Source organism: Natator depressus, chromosome 25 (genome assembly GCF_965152275.1).
Source record: "Natator depressus isolate rNatDep1 chromosome 25, rNatDep2.hap1, whole genome shotgun sequence".
In the NCBI taxonomy this organism is placed as follows: domain Eukaryota; kingdom Metazoa; phylum Chordata; order Testudines; family Cheloniidae; genus Natator; species Natator depressus.
The window spans coordinates 14414721-14434934 of NC_134258.1; the positions used below are offsets into that span (position 1 = coordinate 14414721).

The 20214-nt window shown below is 57.9% G+C and overlaps 1 protein-coding gene across 2 annotated transcripts; it reads left to right on the forward strand.

The window, feature by feature from the left end:
- The first annotated feature begins 933 nt into the window (after positions 1-933).
- TMEM161A (transmembrane protein 161A) lies at positions 934-19937 on the forward strand. 2 transcript variants are annotated; one of them, XM_074939663.1, is made up of 13 exons: positions 934-1035; positions 3148-3251; positions 3589-3669; positions 4586-4683; positions 5078-5234; positions 7982-8133; positions 10274-10334; positions 11033-11176; positions 11728-11841; positions 12391-12565; positions 13155-13251; positions 13968-14166; positions 19724-19937. In XM_074939663.1, the coding sequence occupies exons 1-13, from the start codon at positions 1033-1035 to the stop codon at positions 19920-19922; spliced, it is 1584 nt and encodes a 527-aa protein (XP_074795764.1). In that variant the 5' UTR covers positions 934-1032; the 3' UTR covers positions 19923-19937. The 2 variants fall into 2 exon arrangements, with proteins under 2 accessions (XP_074795764.1, XP_074795765.1); XM_074939664.1 differs by lacking the exon at positions 19724-19937 and having other exon boundaries at positions 13968-15763.
- Positions 19938-20214: the final 277 nt, after the last annotated feature.

Sequence of the window (20214 nt, forward strand, 5' to 3'; positions counted from 1 at the left end):
GGGCTGGAGGAGTTCCCTTTTGGCTCAGCTGATAGATCTGCTGCCCATGCACTTGCCGGGTACCCGGATGCAGTCTGGCCACCAGAAAGGTTACACTGGCTGACCCTAGTGCATGGCCCTGAAGAGGCTTATAATGCTGAAGAGTGAAAGACTCAACATCCCTGGGCCGCTGGGAGCACCAGTCTGACAGGCACCGAGACGAGGGCGGCCAAACTCCTCACATTCCTCGGGAACATGCACACGGGTGGGCGTGCTAACTTGCCTCTCTCCCTCCACCCGCCCCCCCTTTCCCGTGCCAGGCTCTGCCCCTCCCGTGGCTCATATCCCTGGTCAGTGCTGACGAGCGGCTGGCGCAAGGGGCACTGACGTCAGTCACTCCACCTCTCCGTCCCTCGTAAAATGGGAATACTAATAATTCATCATAGAATAAATAAGCCAGCCCTGTCTCACCGGGGTGAATGGGAGAGCTACTTCATTGATGTTTCCAAGACGCTTTGGGATCCTCAAGCTGAACGGCGCCTTTTAACGGCATCGGGTTGTAATTAATTATTATTAATTATTATGTATTATTTAAAGCACACTCAAAGTACATCATAGACCCCTGCGGGGAGGCGGGAGCCAGCTGCTACAGTGTCGCCCGCCCACTGCACATCTGGAGAGCCGGCAGCCACGTGGGGGGCAGGGTCACCCACCCAGGACACATCTGGAGGCGGCCGAAGCCAACTGGCTCCAGAAGCGTGACGCACGAGAGAGGGCGGGGAAAACTACAACTCCCGACATGCACCGCGCCGGACCCCTGAGAACCGGAAGCAGGTGGCAGAGGAGGAGCGGGGCCGCCTTGACCCAAGCACCTCTGTGCCCGGAGTCAAGACCCGCCCCGCTCCTGGGGACTGCCCTATCATTGGCTGAGCCGCTGGCAGTCGCCTGCAGGACGGCCTGTGATTGGTTGAGGGGAGGGCGGGTTCCGTGCGCTGGCTCGCTGCGGGCAGCTGGCGGCTGGTCTCGGCCGCGCTCCCCGGCCCCGGCCCCGGCATGGTGAGTCCAGCTGGAAGCAGCCCTGGCTTGGCCGAGGGGCGAAGCGGGGCTGGCGGGGGGCAGCCCTGGGGCCTGCGCTGGAAACGGGCCCTGGGTTGGCAGAGCCCGGGAGCGTGCCTCTGCGCAGGAGAGCGGTCGGCGGGGGCCGCCAGCCGCGTTGTAGCGGGGCCTAGGCAGCCGGTTAGAAACCTCAGGGACTGGTAACCTACCCCCCCCTCCGCCCCCCCGGTAACCTAATCCCCGCCCGTCTGCCTGGGGTAACCTAATCCTCCCCCCCGCCCTGGATAACCTACCCCCCCCTCCGCCCCCCCGGTAACCTAATCCCCGCCCGTCTGCCTGGGGTAACCTAATCCTCCCCCCCGCCCTGGATAACCTACCCCCCCCTCCGCCCCCCCAATAACCTAATCCCCGCCCGTCTGCCTGGGGTAACCTAATCCTCCCCCCTGCCCTGGATAACCTACCCCCCCTCCACCCCCCCGGTAATCTACCCCCCCCCCCCGCCCTGGGTAATCTACCCCCCCCCCCGCCCTGGGTAACCTAATCCCCCCCCCCCGCCCTGGGTAACCTAATCCCCGCCTGCCTGCCTTGGGTAACCTAATCCTCCCCCCTGCCCTGGATAACCTATCCCCCTGCCCTGCCCCCCTGGTAATCTACCCCCCCCCCCCCCGCCCTGGGTAACCTAATCCCCGCCTGCCTGCCTTGGGTAACCTAATCCTCCCCCCTGCCCTGGATAACCTATCCCCCTGCCCTGCCCCCCTGGTAATCTACCCCTCCCCCCCGCCCTGGGTAACCTAATCCCCGCCTGTCTGCCTTGGGTAACCTAACCCTCCCCCCTCCCGGTAACCTAATCCCTGCCCCCCTCCCAGCCCCTGCCCCTGGTAACCTACCCCCCCCCCTGCCCTGGATAACCTACCTCCCCCCGCCCCGGATAACCTAACCCCCCTGCCCCCCCCCCGCCTTGGGTAACTTAATCTCCCCCTCCCCCCCAGCCCCTGGTAACCTACTCCCCCCTCCACTGCCCTGGGTAACCTGCTCCTGGTAACCTGCCCCCCCCCCCCCACACACACACACACGCACCCTGCCCCGGGTAATCTAACCCTCCCCCCCCCCACTGCCCCCCACACCCTGCCCCGGGTAACCTGACCCCCCCACACACACACACACACCCTGCCCCGGTAACCTAAAGCCCCTGCTCCCCTCCCATCCCCCACCCTTGGTAACCTAAACTGCCCCTGGTAACCTAACCCACCCTACTGCCCCCCCCCGCCCCGGTAACCTAACCCACACACACACACACCAGTGCCCTTCCCCAGCTCTTTACCAGACCCAAAAGCTCCCTGCCCCAGAGCAGTGGCTGCTCTTCACTGGTGAATGAAACCCACTGGTGGGGGAGGAGGCCTGGGCCCCAGGAAGATCCTGAGTATCTGGGCTGCTCTTCCTGCTCCTATAAATAGGAGTTCGCCTGGTGCCCTTTCTGGGGCTTTGGAAGGCTTTGCTGCTGCAGGGGCGGCATCTGTATCTGGTTTCCAGGCCTTACGGGCAGCGTGAAATGGCTGCAGAGTGTCTGCAGAAGTGTCTCATGTCTCCCGCTGATTGTTAGAGGGTCTTTTTCTTTCTGTTCTCCACAAGAGAGACGTACAGCAGCACCCTGACCTCGCTGTCCTGGGTGCCGTGATGCTGCAGCTTAGTGGTTTATGCATCGGGTTTGAAACATGCAGGCTCCCGTCAAAAGCCAGGTTTGAATCCTGGAAGGATCTGCTTGGGCCCCAACTTTCTGAATTAAACAAAGTCCTTCCGGAGGCACCAGGACTAAGAAATTCGTGTCTGACTGGAACCAGGGGGTGGTCACGGGACTACACAAACCTCTGTGCACCAAGTCCCATGTTGCGCCTAGCACAGGCCCTCTGCACTCAGCTGGGTTTCAGAGAGCACCAGCCATGTAGAGTATAGCTTTGGAAAACCCAGACGATCCCTTGGACAGAAAAGCCACTGAACGCTCATTCATGTGCCTGGGAATCTGGGCAGGGGTGTTCTGGCTCAGAGGACGCGCTGCGATGGGCAGGAGCCCTGTTGCTGACTTCACGGTTCTGATTGTCTTCGTTTCCTTGCCAGGCTGTGTTGGGGGTGCAGCTGGCGGTGAGCCTGCTTACGGCGAGCATCATGCAGAGGGTGTCCCCGCACTGCTCCTTCGCTCGCTGGCTGCTCTGCAACGGCAGGTACAGGAGGTTTTCCAGCCAGCTCCAAATCGATGCCCCCATTCTACTCTTGCATCTCTTCCGTCAAACACTGCCCCTCAATCCCCACCCCTTTGCTATTCCTGCCTTGAGCTCCCGCCAGCATACACACCCGGCTCTGCCCGTGCACCACATCCCAGCTCTCGGCACCCTCCCCTGTACAGCCCTGCCAACGTCCTGCAACCCTGACCTGCAGCCCCTTCTCCAGTCGCCTGCAGTGTTGCTGGTTTTCACTCATCCAGTCAGACATTTCTGGCTCTCCCCAGCTGTTTGTTTATATTTTGTCCCATCGTTGACCCCCTCCTGTGCCTCCCTTCAGCCTGTGTCGCTACAAGCACCCTTCGGAGGAGGAGTTGTACGCCCTGGCAGGGAAGCAGAAGCCCAAGGCCAAGCGAGACCGGTGAGCGGATCCCCTGCAGTCCATGCTTTGTTATTGGGGGAGACGATGGGATGGTTTGAAGTGCAAATTAGGCCTCTTGTCTTCCAGGCCTGACTTCTTCAACCTGCCCCCATCTGTGGAGAGAGATGGTTTGGTGAGCAGTCAGGGCAGGGGGGTGGACCTGGGGTTTAATAACAGTAGCGCCCAGAGGCTCCGATCGGGAACCTGTGGCACAAGATGCACACACACCCATCCGAAAAGGTGGCATCTGCCCCCATCAGTCTCAAGCCTTGTCTAGACGCACAAGTTCTGTTGCTTTACCGACACTGGTCCAGCTGAAGCAGTGCAACATGCGCTGTGAGTGTGGACACAGCTGTGTCTGGATAAGTGTGCTGGCGGCGGAATAAGTTATATCCATGGTGCTCAAACTATGGGTCGTGACCCTGTTTTAATGGGGTTACCAGGGCTGGCATTGGACTGCTGGGGCCTGGGGCCAAAGCTGAAGCCCAAGGGCATGGGTGGCAGGGGGGCTCTGGGTGGCAGGGCTCAGGTTACAGGCCCCCACCTGGGGTAGCAGGGTTTGGGTGGGCTCAGGCTCCCCTTCCCTCCCCCCAGGGTCATGTAGTAATTTTTGTTATCAGAAGGAGGTCGTGGTGCAATGAAGTTTGAGAATCTTTGAGTTATACTGAGAGACGCTTTTATCCTGGGGTAAATGCATCTACACAAGGCATTGTACCTGTATAACTATACTGCCCTAACTGACCTAGTTCTACCAGAACCAGATCTGTGTGCCGACCAGGGCTAAGTCCAAGGTAAGTGACAGCAGCTGGATACAACCAATGGAGGAGGCAGGGAGCCTGAATTCCAGCTCCGTGGGCTGCTGTCCACCCTCGTTGTGCTCTGTTCCTGCCATTCTGAGCCTGTTTCTCTCTCGCAGGAGGCTGAACGGGGTCACAGAGGATAAACCCCTGTCAGTGCCCAAGGACATCAACCTGCATTTGGAGACCACCCCAATAACCACAGTGGATGCTCTTGGTAATTCCCACACACCAGAGTCAGTCTGTGTCCATCATCACAGTGGCTGAAGGCTTATGGGATAGGGAGGGGGGCGTGACTGACCTGAGTTTTCTATGGCAGAGCCAGGGAATAGACCCCAGGAGTCCTGACTCACAAGTCCCCCCCCGCTTTAACCTATGGGACCCCAATCACTTCCCAGAACCTGTTACAGAACCCAGGAGTCTTGATTCTCAGGGCCCTTGTTCAGGCCAGTGGCCCTACGAGGGCCAAAGAAGTTCAGTTAGGGAAGTGTACCTCACTGCACCCCCCCCACACACACACATCTTGCTGCAGGGGGTGGGTGGGCAGGGTGAGCTCGCTTCTTGCACACTGGCTGGTGGTGACAGCCTAGTGTCTCTCTGCCCGTTCCCAGTGCTGCGCTATTTCCTGGAGTACCAGTGGTTTGTGGATTTTGCCGTCTACTCCACCCTCGTCTACCTCTTCACTGAAGGCTACTACTGCCTGGTGGACCCCCGGAAGGAGATGAATATTGGCATCCTGTGGTGCCTGCTTACAGTCTTCTTCTCCGTGTATCCTTCCTTTCCTACTCTGCCCCCTCCGCCTTGGGGGCTGGCAACAGGCTTCCCTAACCATGTGCCAGGGTCTGGAGGGAGAGGGACTGTCGGGGCTGGGAGCCAGGAAAGTGACCCTGACGGCGAGGGATACAGGGAGTATGATGGGGAGGCAGGACGATCTAATGGATACAAGAGACACCTGGTTCAGTTCCTGGCTTGGCTGAAGGCTCCCTGCGTGACCTTGGACAAGGCTCTGGGTCTGCGCGAGGCAAGGCTCCCGAGCTGCAAAAAGGGGGAGGCGTCCCCCTGCCTTGCCGGGGCGGCTGAATCCAGGAATGACTCCCACGTGCTCAGATTCTGCAGTGACGAGGGCTGTGTAAGTACCTGGCCAGAGACTCTGGGTGAGCCTCCCAGAGCAAGGGGTAGAATCCCCGTTATTTATTTACCGTAGCACTTAGGAGTCCCAGGCATGGCCAGTACCACCTTGTGCCAAGCGCCGTACACACCGAGAACAGGAAGAGGGTCCCTGCAGGATGGACCCCCGGAGCTGTTCTCGTCTGGATGGCTTTGGATCAGCTCTAAGATCCTCTCCTCCACGGGCAGGTCATGCCTGAATCCAGCTGAGCTGTTCATCTCGCCCCCTGCTCAGAGCAGTGCAGGCTGCTCTGTAAGGCTGCCAGCGACAGGCAAAATAACGGGGGAAGAAACCCACTATCCTCTTCAATTAGAAGCCTGGCTAAGGCCGAATGGCTTAATTTATGGACTTATAAACAGCTCCCTGACAAGTTATAAAGCTGTGTAATGAGAGCCTTCCCCACCGTGAACCGGGCAGGGGCCTGATGAAGTGCATGCTTTACGAGGTGCTCATGCCGTGGCGGCTGCAATCTGTATGGATGAAAGGTCTCCCGGACACTTTTACAGGCTGCTGTAAAGCAGGGATGGCTGTCTATCCCCATTGAAAGGGCGGCTGGCCCGCTCCCCGGTGGTTTATGTGAACATCTACATAGCGCCACGTGAGCCTGCCTGTCCCTCCCCTTTCACTGCAGCTGATTGATACGGGGCACCCAGGGATTGGCAAAACGGCCCGAGCCTTGGGGCCTGGCTGCTAATGGGGGTGGGGAACCAAATCCTGGCTTGGGGACCCTAAAGAAAGGCCTTAATTGTTTCCTTTTATTACCCATAATCACCCCCTTGCCAGCAGGTGACACCCCAATGAGTCCCTCTGAGTGAACCCCTTAGGCCTTCTCTCCTCAGGTGCAGTCAGATGCTTCTCCCCCTCTTCGGCCTGGCCCCGGGCTGCGGCACCCGGTAGATCGACCGTGCGCAGCCAGCAGATCGGGCTGCCTCACCCGCAGGCAGCTCTTCCCTACAGAGCATGTGGCCAGAGGAGGATACAACAGCCAGGCAGCCTCCCTAATGCAGCGTATTTAACCTCAGCAGTAGGCACAAAGCATTACGCCCCAGGTCCAGATTGTTCGGGGAACCCCTTTTCCCCCTTACCCAGAGTTTTCTCCCCTGCAGGCTGAGGCAGGAGCCCTTCCTGGGGTAAGATGTGGACCTGAGGGCAGGGGGTTGGTACAGAACATGTCACAGACGCTGCAGAAATGAAGCACGCCCAGTGTGGCTGCTTCTAGGCTCTATTGGGACCCCAGTGGGCAGAGCTGGCTGCTGATGGGCCTGGGGAAGGATCACCCCGATTCTCCCCTTGGCTGGAGGCTGCACTCTAAACCCCTCCCTGCCGGAGTCACCTGAGAGGGGCTGCTGGCAGCCAAGTCAGCCTTGCCTATGCTGTGGTCACCCAAATGGAGAGGGGAGAATCCCCTTTGGGCTCGCCCTGTCCCTCATAGCTAGCAGGGGCTGGGCTGGGGGTGCCGGGCTGTGCTTCTGAGAGTCTGCCAGTGTGACAGAGAGTGAGCCCTGGGATCAGGCTCCAGTGTGTAAGACAGGGTGACAAAACCTCCCCGGGCTGGGCCACCTGTTGCTTTGATTGTGTTTCCCACACATGCAAGGATCCCAGTGAGGAGTTGTTACAGGAGCCCCCCCCGCAACGAGATTGGAGGCCCATTGTGCCGGCTGCTCCCTAGGCCTGTGCTAAGAGACAGCCCCTGCCCCATAGGTAGACCAAGGGGGTGGGGGCTTCACCTCCCTGCCTTACAGATGGGAACTGAGGCCCAGGTTGGCTAAGTGCCTTGCCCAAGGCTGCACACGGAGTGAGTGACGCAGCTGGTCTCCCATCACAATGACTACAAGGGCCTTCCTGACAGCTGCAGCCCGGGGTCTCTCCCAGCCCTCAGACGGTGACTAGACAGAGGCGTGTGTTTGGTTTTATACTGGTTTCTATTCCCTGGTGAAAGGGGCCGGCTCCACATTCCCTGAGGCTCAGATACACACGTCCCCCCACACCTGAGCGCTGCTCCTCGTCCCTGTTGGGGGGGCTCACTGTCAGGCCCGAGAGGGCAGCTTGCTCTCTGTGGCCCACCCAGCCTTTGGCATCTCTGCCAAGGCCTCCAGCCATGCCCACGGCAGTGCCCATGCATGAGAGAGAGACGTTTCTCCCTGAGGAGTTACACCGAGGCCCAGCAAGCTGGCCTCGCCCTGGGGCCAGCAGGCAGGAGCCGTCCGAAGGGGGAGAACTGTCTTTAGCCACCAAGTGGGTCCCCTGGCGTGAGAATTCTGTTCAGTGAGCGTTTGGGGGCACGGGGGGCAATGTAAAGGCCAAGCGCAGCTGGTTTCTTTAACACCAACCCGCCCTGCGCCTGCAGCAAGGTCTTCTTCATGGTGATGCACCACTACTTCCGCTCCGAGGAGGGGGGCGAGCGCTCCGTCTGCCTCACCTTCGCCTTCTTCTTCCTCCTCATTGCCATGGTGGTGCTGGTCGTGCGGGAGGACTACTTGGAGTTCGGCCTCGACGCGGGTCAGCGAGCGTGGGGCTGGGGCCGCGCCGGGTGCGGGGAGGGAGCTGGGGATTGGGCGGACAGGTGGATTTGAGCGCCACTATGGCAGATCCCTTAGTAGGGATGAGCCGGGCTGCCCACAGGCTTAACAGCTGTGGTTGGAACCGTCTGCAAATGTGGTTGGGCAGGGGGACGCGTCTGCATGCAGTGACCCTGCTAGCGTGCTCCTGCGGGTCTGTGCTTCTGGATCCGATTGTGGGATGGGGGCCCCTGTTACCTCCATGTGTTCAGATGTACTGGGGGGTGGGTCGTGCATAGCACCGTTCTGTGAATGATCCCAGTCTATGGTAGATGCGAGTGTGTGGCAGGAAATCTGCCCTGTTTGGCCATCGTAGTATAAACCTGTCCCCATGCATGTTAAACTGTTAGACCCCTGTTTGTCGCAGGCGGGTTGTCTAGACTAAGAAAAGCGGCAGAAGTTAGTTTGGGATGAGCCAACCCATTCTGGCTAACCCCGATCTCTCCCCTGGTGTCAGTGCAGGTTAACCCTTAACTCAGTCAGCTAACCCCACCCTAACGCCCCTAGCACCGTGCTGCAGCCCAGGTAGCCACTTTAAATGGATGAAAGGGAAGTGCTTTCCCGTGCAATACACAATTAGCTGGTGGAACTCGCTGCTGTAAAACAGCGCTGAGGCCAAGAGCTCAGTGGGATTTTGCGCAAAAAGATGAATGTGGAGGACAAGACTATGTAATGTTATAGCAGTAAGGGTTAAAAAACCCCAAGGGGTTGAGAAGGGCTAAAAATCCCCAATCTCCAGGGCATGAGCCAACGCTAAGTAGCAGGGGTCAGGAAGGAACATTCCCTGGGGACAGGTTATCCCAAAACTGCCGGGTTTCCTGTGCCTTCCTCTGAAGCAGCTGGTACTAGCCACTGCAGGAGGCTGGACTGGGTGGATACTGGCCATCCCTTTTCCGATTGCTGAACAGCACACAGGCCTGCCCTGGGCATGGCTCTGGACCCAGCTGTGAGCAGCCTGCTAAAGGACCACCCCCCAGTCTTTGCAATGAGGTCATGGGAAGTGATGTACCACCGTGGGCTCTGAATCCCCCCCTGCTCTTGTCTAGTTACGTGCTGGATAATTACTTTTACTGCTGGCTTTTGTCACCCTTGGCCAGCCGCGTTGCTGGGATGGCAAAGGAGCCTAGGAAGGGCTGTCTGACTGGCGTGTGGCTCCTGGGAGCCAGCAACTGCTCGCAAGAGACGGCCTGATTCTGCTCTCGCTTATCGCCGGGGATGTCTCCTGACAGCAGTGGGGTTACTCCTGATTTACATCAGGGGAAGTGACAAGGGATCGGGATCTCTCGGCCCAATTAACTGGTGCTGTGCAGAAAACTGACTCCAAAACCCCTCTCCAGATGAGCCGTTTAGGGAGCTGGAGGGTGGGATGCGCTTGCCTTTAGTCTGTGGGTTTTGTGGTTCTGATTCCCCACTGGTCCTCTTAAAGGGACCCAACTCGTTACAACCCCTTAAACAGACAAATAAATAAATATTTATCTGAGCCAGCTCCTTGCACTCTGAGGGATCTCACCGGCACTTGCGCATGTGCGTCGCTTTAAGGCCCAGAGTCACACATGTCGGGAAGCGCTCTGCTGAATCAAAGCGCTCCCAGCCTGGGCCCAACGCACTCGGGCTGAGCGGCGCTTGTACCGGTGTAATGCTGTGCTCCGGGGGGCGGTTTGGGCACGTCGGTACGAAGCGGAGCTTTGCCGGTTTGGCTGCGTCTGCATGGGCAGCACTTTGCTGGAATAGTTCATTCGTACGCTGGCTCTCTTAAAGCACACCAAAGCCGTTTAAACCACTTCCAAAACAGCATAAGCTAAACTTTAAAAAGGCCCCTTTACTGGATTCAGGGTGTCCACACAGGGGATTATATACTGGTGTTACTGCAGGGATTTAAATTCACACCCTATCTTATACTGGTATAACTCCCATGTTGATGAGCCCTTAGGTGCTTTTGACCATTTCACCCTGAGTGACTTACTCCTAGGAACCTGCTGTAGCGATTGGAGTAAAGCTACACCGTTGCTTTCCCCATCACTTGCCGCCTCTTCCCTTCCAACACAATCTCTCCTACTCACCCATGTCTCTGTTTTCTGCAGGGCTTGCCAATGTCAATGATAACCTGGAGATTTTCTTAAAGCAGCGAGGATGGGAATGGACGTAAGTCTGGCGGAGCAGATAATAGAAAAGCACATGGGATGGGGGAGGGTTGAGCTTTTTGAGTCTTTGCAGCTGATCCGGTCACCAGCCCTTTGTGTCACCAGTTCAGCAGCCTTCTGTAAGGTGGTTGCATTTCAGTCCATGGGGGAATTATTTTTATTTTCATGGGGGTTTTTTGTTGCTTGTTTTTTAACCTTAGAAATATCAGGAATTTTGCTGGACGATTTCTTGGAGGTCTCAGAGATGTAAACTGCCTTTAACTGAAGATATGGGAGGGCTTGAATCTTTAATAAAGAATATTTTTCTCCTAAGTGTGTTTTGGACATTGGCGTTAAATGAATGTTAACTAACCAGACCAGAAACAAAGACTGAATTAAAAAAAACCTTACCCATCAGATTTCTCTTCTGTGATGTCATAGTTCCCCAGCCACCCATCCTCTTCTGGGGAAAACCAGGGTGAAAAAGGCCTGGAAAGATTCTCTTAAGGCTAGCATTGTGGAGAGAATCTTTCCAGGCCTTTTTTTATCCATCAGATAGAAGCATAAAAAGGACACAAGGTCTGTGTGTTTTCTCCTCTGCTGGCCCCTGAGGAAGAGCCTTCCCGGTCCTTGTGCTAACCCTGCCGCAGGCTGAATTCTGTCCGTTAGCATGTTGTAGCCTTATCTGACCCTCGATGACCCCTTGCTCCATGTTTGCAGAGTTCCCATCACCAAACTGACCTTCAAGCTGGGGCTGGTGGCCCTTTGTTCCTTCATTGGCGCGTGCCTGACGTTCCCGGGACTGCGGCTGGCGCAGACTCACCTGGACGCTCTGAAGATGGCTGCAGACAGGCCAATGACCCAGCTGAGTAACCTCCCGCTTGTCTGTGAAGCAGGCAGAGTTATGGGTGGGCTGCGAGGCGGACACAAGGCCGCCACCCCTGGCTGCTGTCTGACAGCGGGTGGGGAGCTCTGTTCCCCTGGATACTGCCCCACCCCAGAGGTGGCAGCATGGCAGCAATGTGAGCCACGCACAAGCTCTGTGGCATGGGAGGTGCTTTGCAGATGTAAAGCAGGGGTGTCAGTCAGAGACTTGGGGGAGTGTAGAGGGAGGAGCTCTGCCAGAAAATGGACCTCTGATAAGGTCTGTGGAGGTGCTGACTGTATGCTGGGGGCAGGGCAGGGGCCAGGCTACCTGGTTCTGTCCCTCTAAAAAACCCTCCCCTGAGATACCTGGAGGGTGTTGCTTTTCCTGGTGAGCTTTGCATGGCCCTTGCTGGAGGGGGACGGCTGGCGGTGCCTTCAGGTGAATGTCGACAGGAGCCCGTGGTTCAGGGTGCCGCCCTGGGGCGGAGATGGGGGAAAGCTGGGCTCTGACAGGCTCTGACTCCAGTTCTTTATCCTCCCCCCGGCAGGATCCTGCTCCACGCGAGTTTCTTGGCACCCCTGGTCATGGTGGTGATGTGGATCAAGCCCATTTCCCGAGACTTGATGCTTCATGCACCCATGGGGAAACAAACGGTCCAGATGTGAGTGCGCCACTGCAGGCAGGCAAGGGGGAGGGGGTGTCCAAGTCTGTTCCCCTCCCCTTCCACCAGGTGCAGACACGGGTCCAGCCTTTGGTAAAGAACCGTCCTGTACCCTGCGCGACCCTCGGCCATCGCAGCGTCTGCCAGTGCTTTATTAGTTCAGACTCGCCATCCCCTGTGAGGTCAATGACATCAACCTCGCTAGTGAGGGGAAGGGACTTTCCACCAAGGTCACACAACAGGCCAGAGGTTGGTAGAGCCAAGAAATAGAACCCAGGAGTCCTGGCACCCAGGTGCCTCCTGCCTCTAACTGCTAGACCCCACTGTCCTCCCGGAGCTGGGAACAGAGCCCAGGAGTCCCGGCTCTCCGTCTCTGTTCTGCTGTCGGTAACCTCCCCGACTCGTCTGGCAGTGCTGGCTAAACTCCCATCAGCCCCTGCTGTTTCTGATGTGTCCCTTGCTGTACAGTCCAGGCACGGGCCAAGCTGTGCCCTGCGAAGGTGAATTCTGCCCCCTTCACGCTAACGGCCTCCTGTCCTCTTGCCCCAGCATGTCGGACGCTGCCTACAACTCCACGCGCCTCTGGACCATTGTCGCCCTCTGCCTGCTGCGCCTGGCCATGACACGCCACCACCTGCAGGCCTACCTCCAGCTGGCGGAGCGCTGGGTGGAGCAGATGAAGAGGGAAGCTGGGCGCATCACCGCCCTGGAGATCCAGCGCCGGGTAGGCGCCAGCGGGGCAGAGAGTCACTCAGGCAGCTGGGGCAAAAAGCAGATTCAGGCTCCTTGCTGTGGAAACAGCCCAGAATCTGCAGCCGGTCGCTCTCCCGCCTCCTCGGAGGCTTGTGAACCAGCTCCATTCAGCTGGCCGTAGGGCCCTGGGTCCAAGCGCCCCTCAGCTCCAGGGAGATTCCCCCCTCCTGGCTGTAGCTAGAACTGTCCCCCCTGTAAGCACCAGGTCCAAGACGGGTGCCCGGGCAACGCGCTCCAGAATCTAGACAGCACTGGCCTTGGGCAGAGAGCAGCTGGGCAAAGTTTCCTTTCCCAGCCCCTTCCCTCTCGGTCTCTTTCCTTCCTGACTCTCTCCTCTAGTATGGGTTGGACAGTAGTACCCTGCGGGCCTCATTCTGCCAGGCCCAGCACCGGGAGACAGTCCCTGCCCTGCATGGGCAGGACTGGGTGCCAATGGGAGAGGCACCGAGAGGGGCAGTGATTTGCCCAGGCTTGTAGAGCCTCAGGTGTCCGGAGTCACCGTCTGGTGCTGCCCTGCATTGCTCACGTCCCTTCTGTGCTGATTCCCTCTCCGTCTCCAGGTCACGAGGATTTACTGCTACGTCACCGTGGTCAGCCTGCAGTACCTGGGCCCCATCATCCTCACGCTGCACTGCACGCTGCTTCTCAAATCGCTGGGTAGGGAGCTGGCTGGGGGGCTGGCTGGGCCGGGGTGACGGGCTCAGGCCAGGGGATGAGTTGCCCTTTGCAACTTGCCACCCCAGGAGTGGGGGCAGAGAGGCTTTCAGAGCCTTGCTTGAGGGATCAGCATCGTGGCTGCGATTTGGAGCATGTCACCGGAACTGCGTTTGCCTCCAGCCGCTCTTCCTGGTTGCCTCTCCGCTGCAGCTGAGGGGCCCCGTGTGAAATGAGTTTGTTGGGTCTCAGGCCACCACCTGATGGGCAGGTGTCCAGGGCCCAGACTGATCTGGGGTCCCTGTACCTGGGGCTGGCTGGCAGGGGAAGGGTGCCCTGGCCCTAAACAGCCAGCTTGGAAGGAAGGTTCAAAGTCCTGCTGTGGGGGTTGGGAGAGCAGATTGTCCCACATTAGCAGAGGTCATGCACTTCCCCCTGCAGTGGCTGGTGCTGGCCCTGGTCTGAGCCAGCCTGGGGGGCAGTCCCTTGCCTGTTTGTAAACTGGGGCATGCCTCCCCAGGCCCTGAGTCACCGTTTCCAGCGGGCTGAGCAGAGCCGGGAAACGCCCCAACAGCTGGGTGACAGGACAGGTGCTGCAGGGAGCAGCTGGAGGGACCTGTCCCTGCAGGGCTAGCTGGGACTAGAGGGGTGCACTCTGCCCCTGCCAGGGGTGGCTCCCCCCACGCTCACCAGTCCCTCTTGTCCCCTCTGCCTTGCAGGTGACTACTCGTGGGGCCTGTTCCCCGAACCCCCGCCCGTCTCCCCGGTGGTGGGCATTGCACCGGCCCAGCCCGCTGCTCCCTCAGCTGAGGAAGAGGGAGGAGAGGACATGCAGGCCACGGTGGCGCAGATCACGGGTGTGCTGGGTGCCATCCTCACCCCGCTTTTCTACCGCGGACTCTTCGCCTTTCTGACCTGGTGGGTGGCCCTTTGCCAAGTGATCACCAGCCTCTTTGGCCTCTACTTCCACCAGTACCTGGCAGCCTCCTAACCACAGCTGTAGCAGGGCCAACAGGCCCCAGGACCTGCAGGGCCCCTGCGTGGAAAGGACCCTGTGGGCTACAAGCCATGGGCTGGGGCTGGGATGAGTTCCCACCTGATGGCTCTCTGCCCTGCGTCCACCTGGGTGATGATGCAGAGCTGCCCTTGGCCTATCTCCTCCCCTGCCTGAGCTGGGGGACGCCAGCTGCCCCCGCTGTGTGTAGAGACTGAACCGGCCTCCCGGGTGGGCCACACCTGCCAGGCTGAGGCCGCTGGCTGGTTGTCTCTGCCCGCCAAAGGGGCAGGAATAACTCGCTGGGGGCGGCGGCTCATCAGCATCTTCCCAGCCTGCATTGGAACGGGTTGGGAGGTGTGGAGCAGGGGCTGAGGGAGGGGCCCCACGCACTACCGGCCTGGGGACAGCATCTTCTAGGCAATCTCCCCAGCTTGCTTTGGCTGAGCCGCTCCCCTCCCAACTCCACGGTGGGGGCTGTCTCACCTGCCCAGCTTCTTGGGCGTGGCCCACGTTCTAGGGCATCCCCTGAGAGCTCAGGGACCCTCTCAGCCAGTGGTTCCTGATCCAGCCTCAGCCTCCTCCCCACCTCCCACCGAGGGAGGAGCCTGCTGGTGGGTAACATGAGATGGTTCAGCGGGGAGCTGGAGGGCTGGGGTCTCCGGGGGCCCTGCAGTCGCTGACACCAGTGCGGGGTGCTCCTATTCTGCTCGGATGACTGGGCATGCTCTGTACGGCTGTAAATGGCCCCGCAGGGCAATGGCGAAAGGGGGACTAGGCCTGCAAGTCAAATGAGCTTGGCCCCAGGTTCCCGGCCGCAGCAGAGCTCTGGCGCTTGGTGCTGCAGGGAGCTTGGGGGTGGGGTGACGCTGGGAAAGGGGGGGAGGACGCTGGCTCATAGCCATGCCTACAAGATGGAATAGACATGCCAAGGGCAGCCTCCCCCATGGCAGACACAGCGATGGCTGTGCAGCTGTCTAATGCCCTCGAGAGCATCCTTCCCTTGGCCCGTGGGGCAGGTGCAACCCGGATCCTGGCACTTGGGGTCCTGCTGCTCTAGGGACCGGGCCCTTTCATCTCTTGACAGCAGGACCCCAGAGCAAACCCCATCCCAGTGGGGAACTTGCGGCCTTTCCCTTGTGCCTGGCCAGGCTTGCCCCAGCCTGCCCTGTGCTGGGGGCTCATGGCCTGCAGGGCACTGTGTGAGTGCAGGTGGGAAAGCACTGGATGATTTATTACAAGAAGCTCTTTTCTGGTAGCTTTGTTCTTCCGGAACTCGGGTTCTACCAGGGCAGAGGCACCCACTCCCCCAGGGAGCTTTTCTGGGGTCATAAAGAGTGATTCCCCTAAGACTGGCCAAAGGGGTGTTTTGCGTGGGGTTTCTGTGGCCTGCATTTGATTTAATTTCTCCTCAGGAAATCATCCCCCTCCTCTGTGTAAAATTACCCAGCCCAGTGGCCTTATTAATTCTGACTTCTAGAATAAATGCAACCAGGTACAAGGATATTTTATGAACAAACACATAGAACTGGTAAGCCACTTGCTGGTCAGATTCCTGCAGTTGTTGCAGGACAGAGGATTCTTCAAGTCACCATCCAAATGCATGCTGCAGTGTTGCTGTGCGCTGCTAAAGCATCTGCTGTGTTCCACCCCAGAGGTGGCTGCATTTGAGTAATGTGGGCGGGGAGGGCACTGCCTCTAGAAGGACCCTAGGACAAGCCTGGGGATCAAAGCTCTTGCAGCAATTTAAGATAAGGCAGGAACATGACCCATCCAAGCAGCAGCTCAGCCTCTGTGGGGGGAGGAGGGGCAGGGACTGCAGGCCCTCCAGTGGGGGGAGATGAAGACTAGAGCTGCCCTGGCAGGAGCGAGCCAGGCCCACAGCCAGGCCGAACATTTCAGAGGGTGGGTGGGGAGCTTTTTGCAACATCTTGCCCCTGATGTAACCAGTATCTGTCCCTGATGCATGGGGCCTGAGGCTCTGGGGGAGGGAGGGGGGCTGGTGCCCCAAAGTGTGTGGGGGGGAACCCCAGAGATGCCCCCCCAGGCCCCAGCAGCTGGGCTCCCTGCAATCGGCTCCCTCTGCAGACTGCACTATGTTGGGGGAAGTTCCTTCTCCACAATGGTGGTGGGGCAGCATGGCAGAAGTTAAGTCCTTGCAGCAGGAGGGCAGTTGCTAGGGCCCTGGGTTGTGCTGCGTTCAAACACGCAGACAGTCTCTCCCCGGAGATCTGCCCAGACACGAGCCCGGGGCTGGAACAATGACTGATAGACTAGCCCGGAAAGGGGCGGAAGAATTCCCAGGCACTGTAATCAGGCCACAAAAACAGAAACCCACCCAGCCCCCGCTGCAGAATTATTTGTAAATAAAAAAAAACACAAGATGCTAATGTGGGAGCATCCCCCCAGGCCCATCCCGGCTCACGCAGGGCCCCATTCCCTGAGCTCAGCTGCGGGGAGCAGCAGTTGGGATCAGTTCTTCACTTAGGGTTGGAATTGCTGGTGAAGGGAGCCAATGGGCCAGCGGCCAAATCCACCCCTCAGCATTAATTGCCCCTTGTGCACAGAAGTCCCCCACTTCAACCCATAATTCTCCCCCCAGGAGAACCACTATCACCACGGTTAAAGGATTCAAAATTAGGCCTTAGAACAGGGGCGAGCCACATACAACACTCTTCAGAAGTTCAGGAGCTGGGGCATCTCTGCTGGGGCTCGGCCTTTCAGCCCTATTCCTGCTGAAGCCCCGGCAGGCACAGCTTGCAGGGTTGAAGCCCAGATAGCCCCCTCCCCACTGGGCAGCAGCCCCTACCCCACCACCCTGCTGCAAGGCAGAGCTCCTGAGCTCCCCCCACTCTGGTAAGTGGAGAATGGGGGAGCCACAAGCCACCCTTTAACAATAAACAAGCTGCACGTGACTCCCGAGCCATGGTTTGGCCACCCTTGCCTTATAGTGACAGATTCCAGAAACTCAACTCATTTCGCTTACCAAGGAGAAAGGTAAGGGGTGACGTGATCACACACTGTCACTACTTGGGGAACAAATATTTAATTCTGGGCTCTTCAATCTAGCAGGGAAAGGTCAAACACGATCCACAGGCTGGAAGTTGAAGCCAGGCAAATTGAGCCTGGAAATAAGGCGTAAATTAACTATTGGAACAATTTACCAAAGGTTGTGGTGGATTCTCCATCCCAGACAGTTTTTATATCATGATTGGACATTTTTCCTGCAAGCTCCGGTCCAGGAATTACTGGGAGGAGGTTCTCTGGCCTGTGTTAGGCAGGATGACCCTTCTGGCCTTGGGATCTATTGTAACAGCTCCACAAGGGTCCCTCAGCCCTCCCTTTATCACAGCACAGGGACAGATGGGGCTAGAACTAAGACCCCCCTGAAATGTCTGCACCCCTCTCACTTAACCTAAAGGCGACTCCTCAGTAAGCCCCATACTGCTGATACGTATGACACACAGTTGAGCAATTCCAACACTGTACAGCAGAGGGCAGCGTGAGGCACGCACAGTGGGGGTCACATTCTGTGACCGAGGTGGAGCCCAGAGTCTGGTTCAGGGCCAGCGCTGTGGAGGGAGCAGAGCACCACTCCCTGCATGCGGCGCGTCCTGCCTCCTAGATCATGGCCAGTTTGAGAGGAAGGCGACAGGCCCAGCCTGGAGAGAACTCGCTCACCTCATCAAGGCAGCACCTTGTTCCCTTACAGCACACACAGATTAGAGCCTCTCGGGAGCTCGCACAAGAGAAAATGGGGCATTTGCTGAACAAACCCAGGGGCACTCGCTCCACTGCCTTGGGCTACAGCCCCTGCCCTGCAAGCAAAGGCAACCGAGGCTGATTTTACCACCACCCCACCCCCGCTCTGCCCAGAGCTGCCCCATAGCTAAAGCCAGCTGGCCAGAAAGGGAATAGGAAAGACACAGGAGAAAAGAAATGAAACTAAGCTGTCCCTGACCCTTCCCATGCACAGTCCCCACGGCCTGGCAGCCTGTAATTACACATTCCACTGAGGACAAGGAGAAGCTTTCCAACCTGCCCCCAAGGTGAGGGATCAGCAGCCCTTGAAGGAAGAGCAATCGCAGCATGAGGAAGAACACAGAGGCCAAACCTAGCCCTGCTCAGGAAGCATGTCAGGGTGCTTGGTGCTGTACAAACCCCCAGGCTCCAATCTAAACAGCCAGACAAATGTACTCCATAAAAGGGCAGCTGGCCCTAGGAGAGTAGAGGGACAGCGCAGTGCTTAGGGTGCTAACCCAAGAGACCTGGCTTCAATTCCCTATTTCCCTGTTCTGCCACAGACTTCCTGTGTGACCATGGGCAAGTCATTTAGCCTCTCCAGGCCTCAGAGCCACACCCATCTAATGGCAAGACCAGCACCGCCCTCCCTCACCGGCAGCACTGGAAGCCAGGCAAGGGTCCAAGAGTTAAAAATTGACTCTTACAGTGCAAGAAACCAATAAACGAGAAAGCCGTTGCCGTCTGCAAATTCTGCTAAAGAATTGAGAGTCCTCCCTGCTGAATGCCGCACTGAGGATTTTAGCATCCTGCCTGCACCTTGCAAACTTCAGCTCAAAGCCTGACTGGGCCTGGCACATGCACCTTTCCCAGCTATTGCGGCTAGCCCTGAACTTCTCCCTCACAAAAGCCAGAGCAATGAAAACTAACCCAGCAGCGCCCTCCTCTGCCAGAATGCTCAACAGTGCCCTTCTTTTCAAACTCCTGGCCTGTACACAGCTGGGGTCAGACACGCCTGCAGCAGCAAGCAGGTTGGGCTTTTCCTCCTCTGTGCCTGGCGAGGAGGCTGCTGCCCTTCCCCCAGATACAGACCCTGTGCCTGTCATTCCTGCCGTAGGCATGTCAACCTTAGACCACTGCACCTTGGGAGGGTGCTAGGAAGTCTGAGAGTTGGGTGGTTGGACTGGGGCGCGCGTAATGCAAGAGTAGTCACTGGAGAGCCAGGTTGAGACCCAGGATTCACTTGGGGTTACAAATGAGTGTAGACGCTCAAGTCCTAGGTTAACAAACCCAGGGTTTGCCAGCGTGAGTTCTAACCAACCCTTGGCTTACGCTGCAGTGTCAACATGCCCTCAGAGGCCGGTCTTATGGCTAAGGCCCTGTGCTGGGACTCAGGAGATCTGAGCTCTGCAGAGATTCCTTCTTGGGCAAAGTTGCTCTGTGCCTTAGTTCCCCACTTATTTTAAGATGATCCCTCCTTTCTTCCCCTCACGTCTCTCTAGCCTGTAGGCTCGTTGGGGCAAAGATTCTCTCTCACTCCACGTGGGTCCAGCACCCAGCGCAATGCGATCCTAGCAACAGCACTAGAAAGCCACATCCCAGAGATTTCAGGGTTTCCTACAGATTTCAGGGGGTCCTTTCAAAATAAGAGCCCGCATTGGTGAGGGGGAGGTTTCTGACCCCCACAGAGCCAATAGCTGCAGCCAAAACAAACTGACCAGCAATTTTCCTTCCATGCAGCTTAGCCGGGCATCGACTGCTGAAAGAAAGTTGCAATGCTGTAACTTCAGCGAGAGGCACCAGCCCATACCTCCCATGGACCAAAGTCCCCCACGCACCCAGAACAGCACCAGCGGTCGAACAGCTAGCAGCTGCCTGGGCTCAGCCCAGAGCCAGAGGAAGTTCAGAGCCCACGGCCCATTCAGTCCTGGACACCTGAGCTAAGAATTGCCCAAAAGGGGCCCAGTTTAGTAGCCTTTGGAGGTGGGTTTTAGGAGTCCAGGCACCATGGCTGAAACCCTGGCTCTCTTGAAGTCTCTGGGAGTTTTACCATCGAAGTCAGGGAGGCTAGGATTCCCTCAGCACCCCATGGTTTGATACTAGATCATACTGACTGTAGTGGTGTATTGAACTTTAAACAGTGTGGTATTCTGGGATTACCCTTTATCAGAGAAGTCATTAGATAGAATACTTAGTTCATCGTTTCCTTACTGTGTTGACCTACCCGGCTA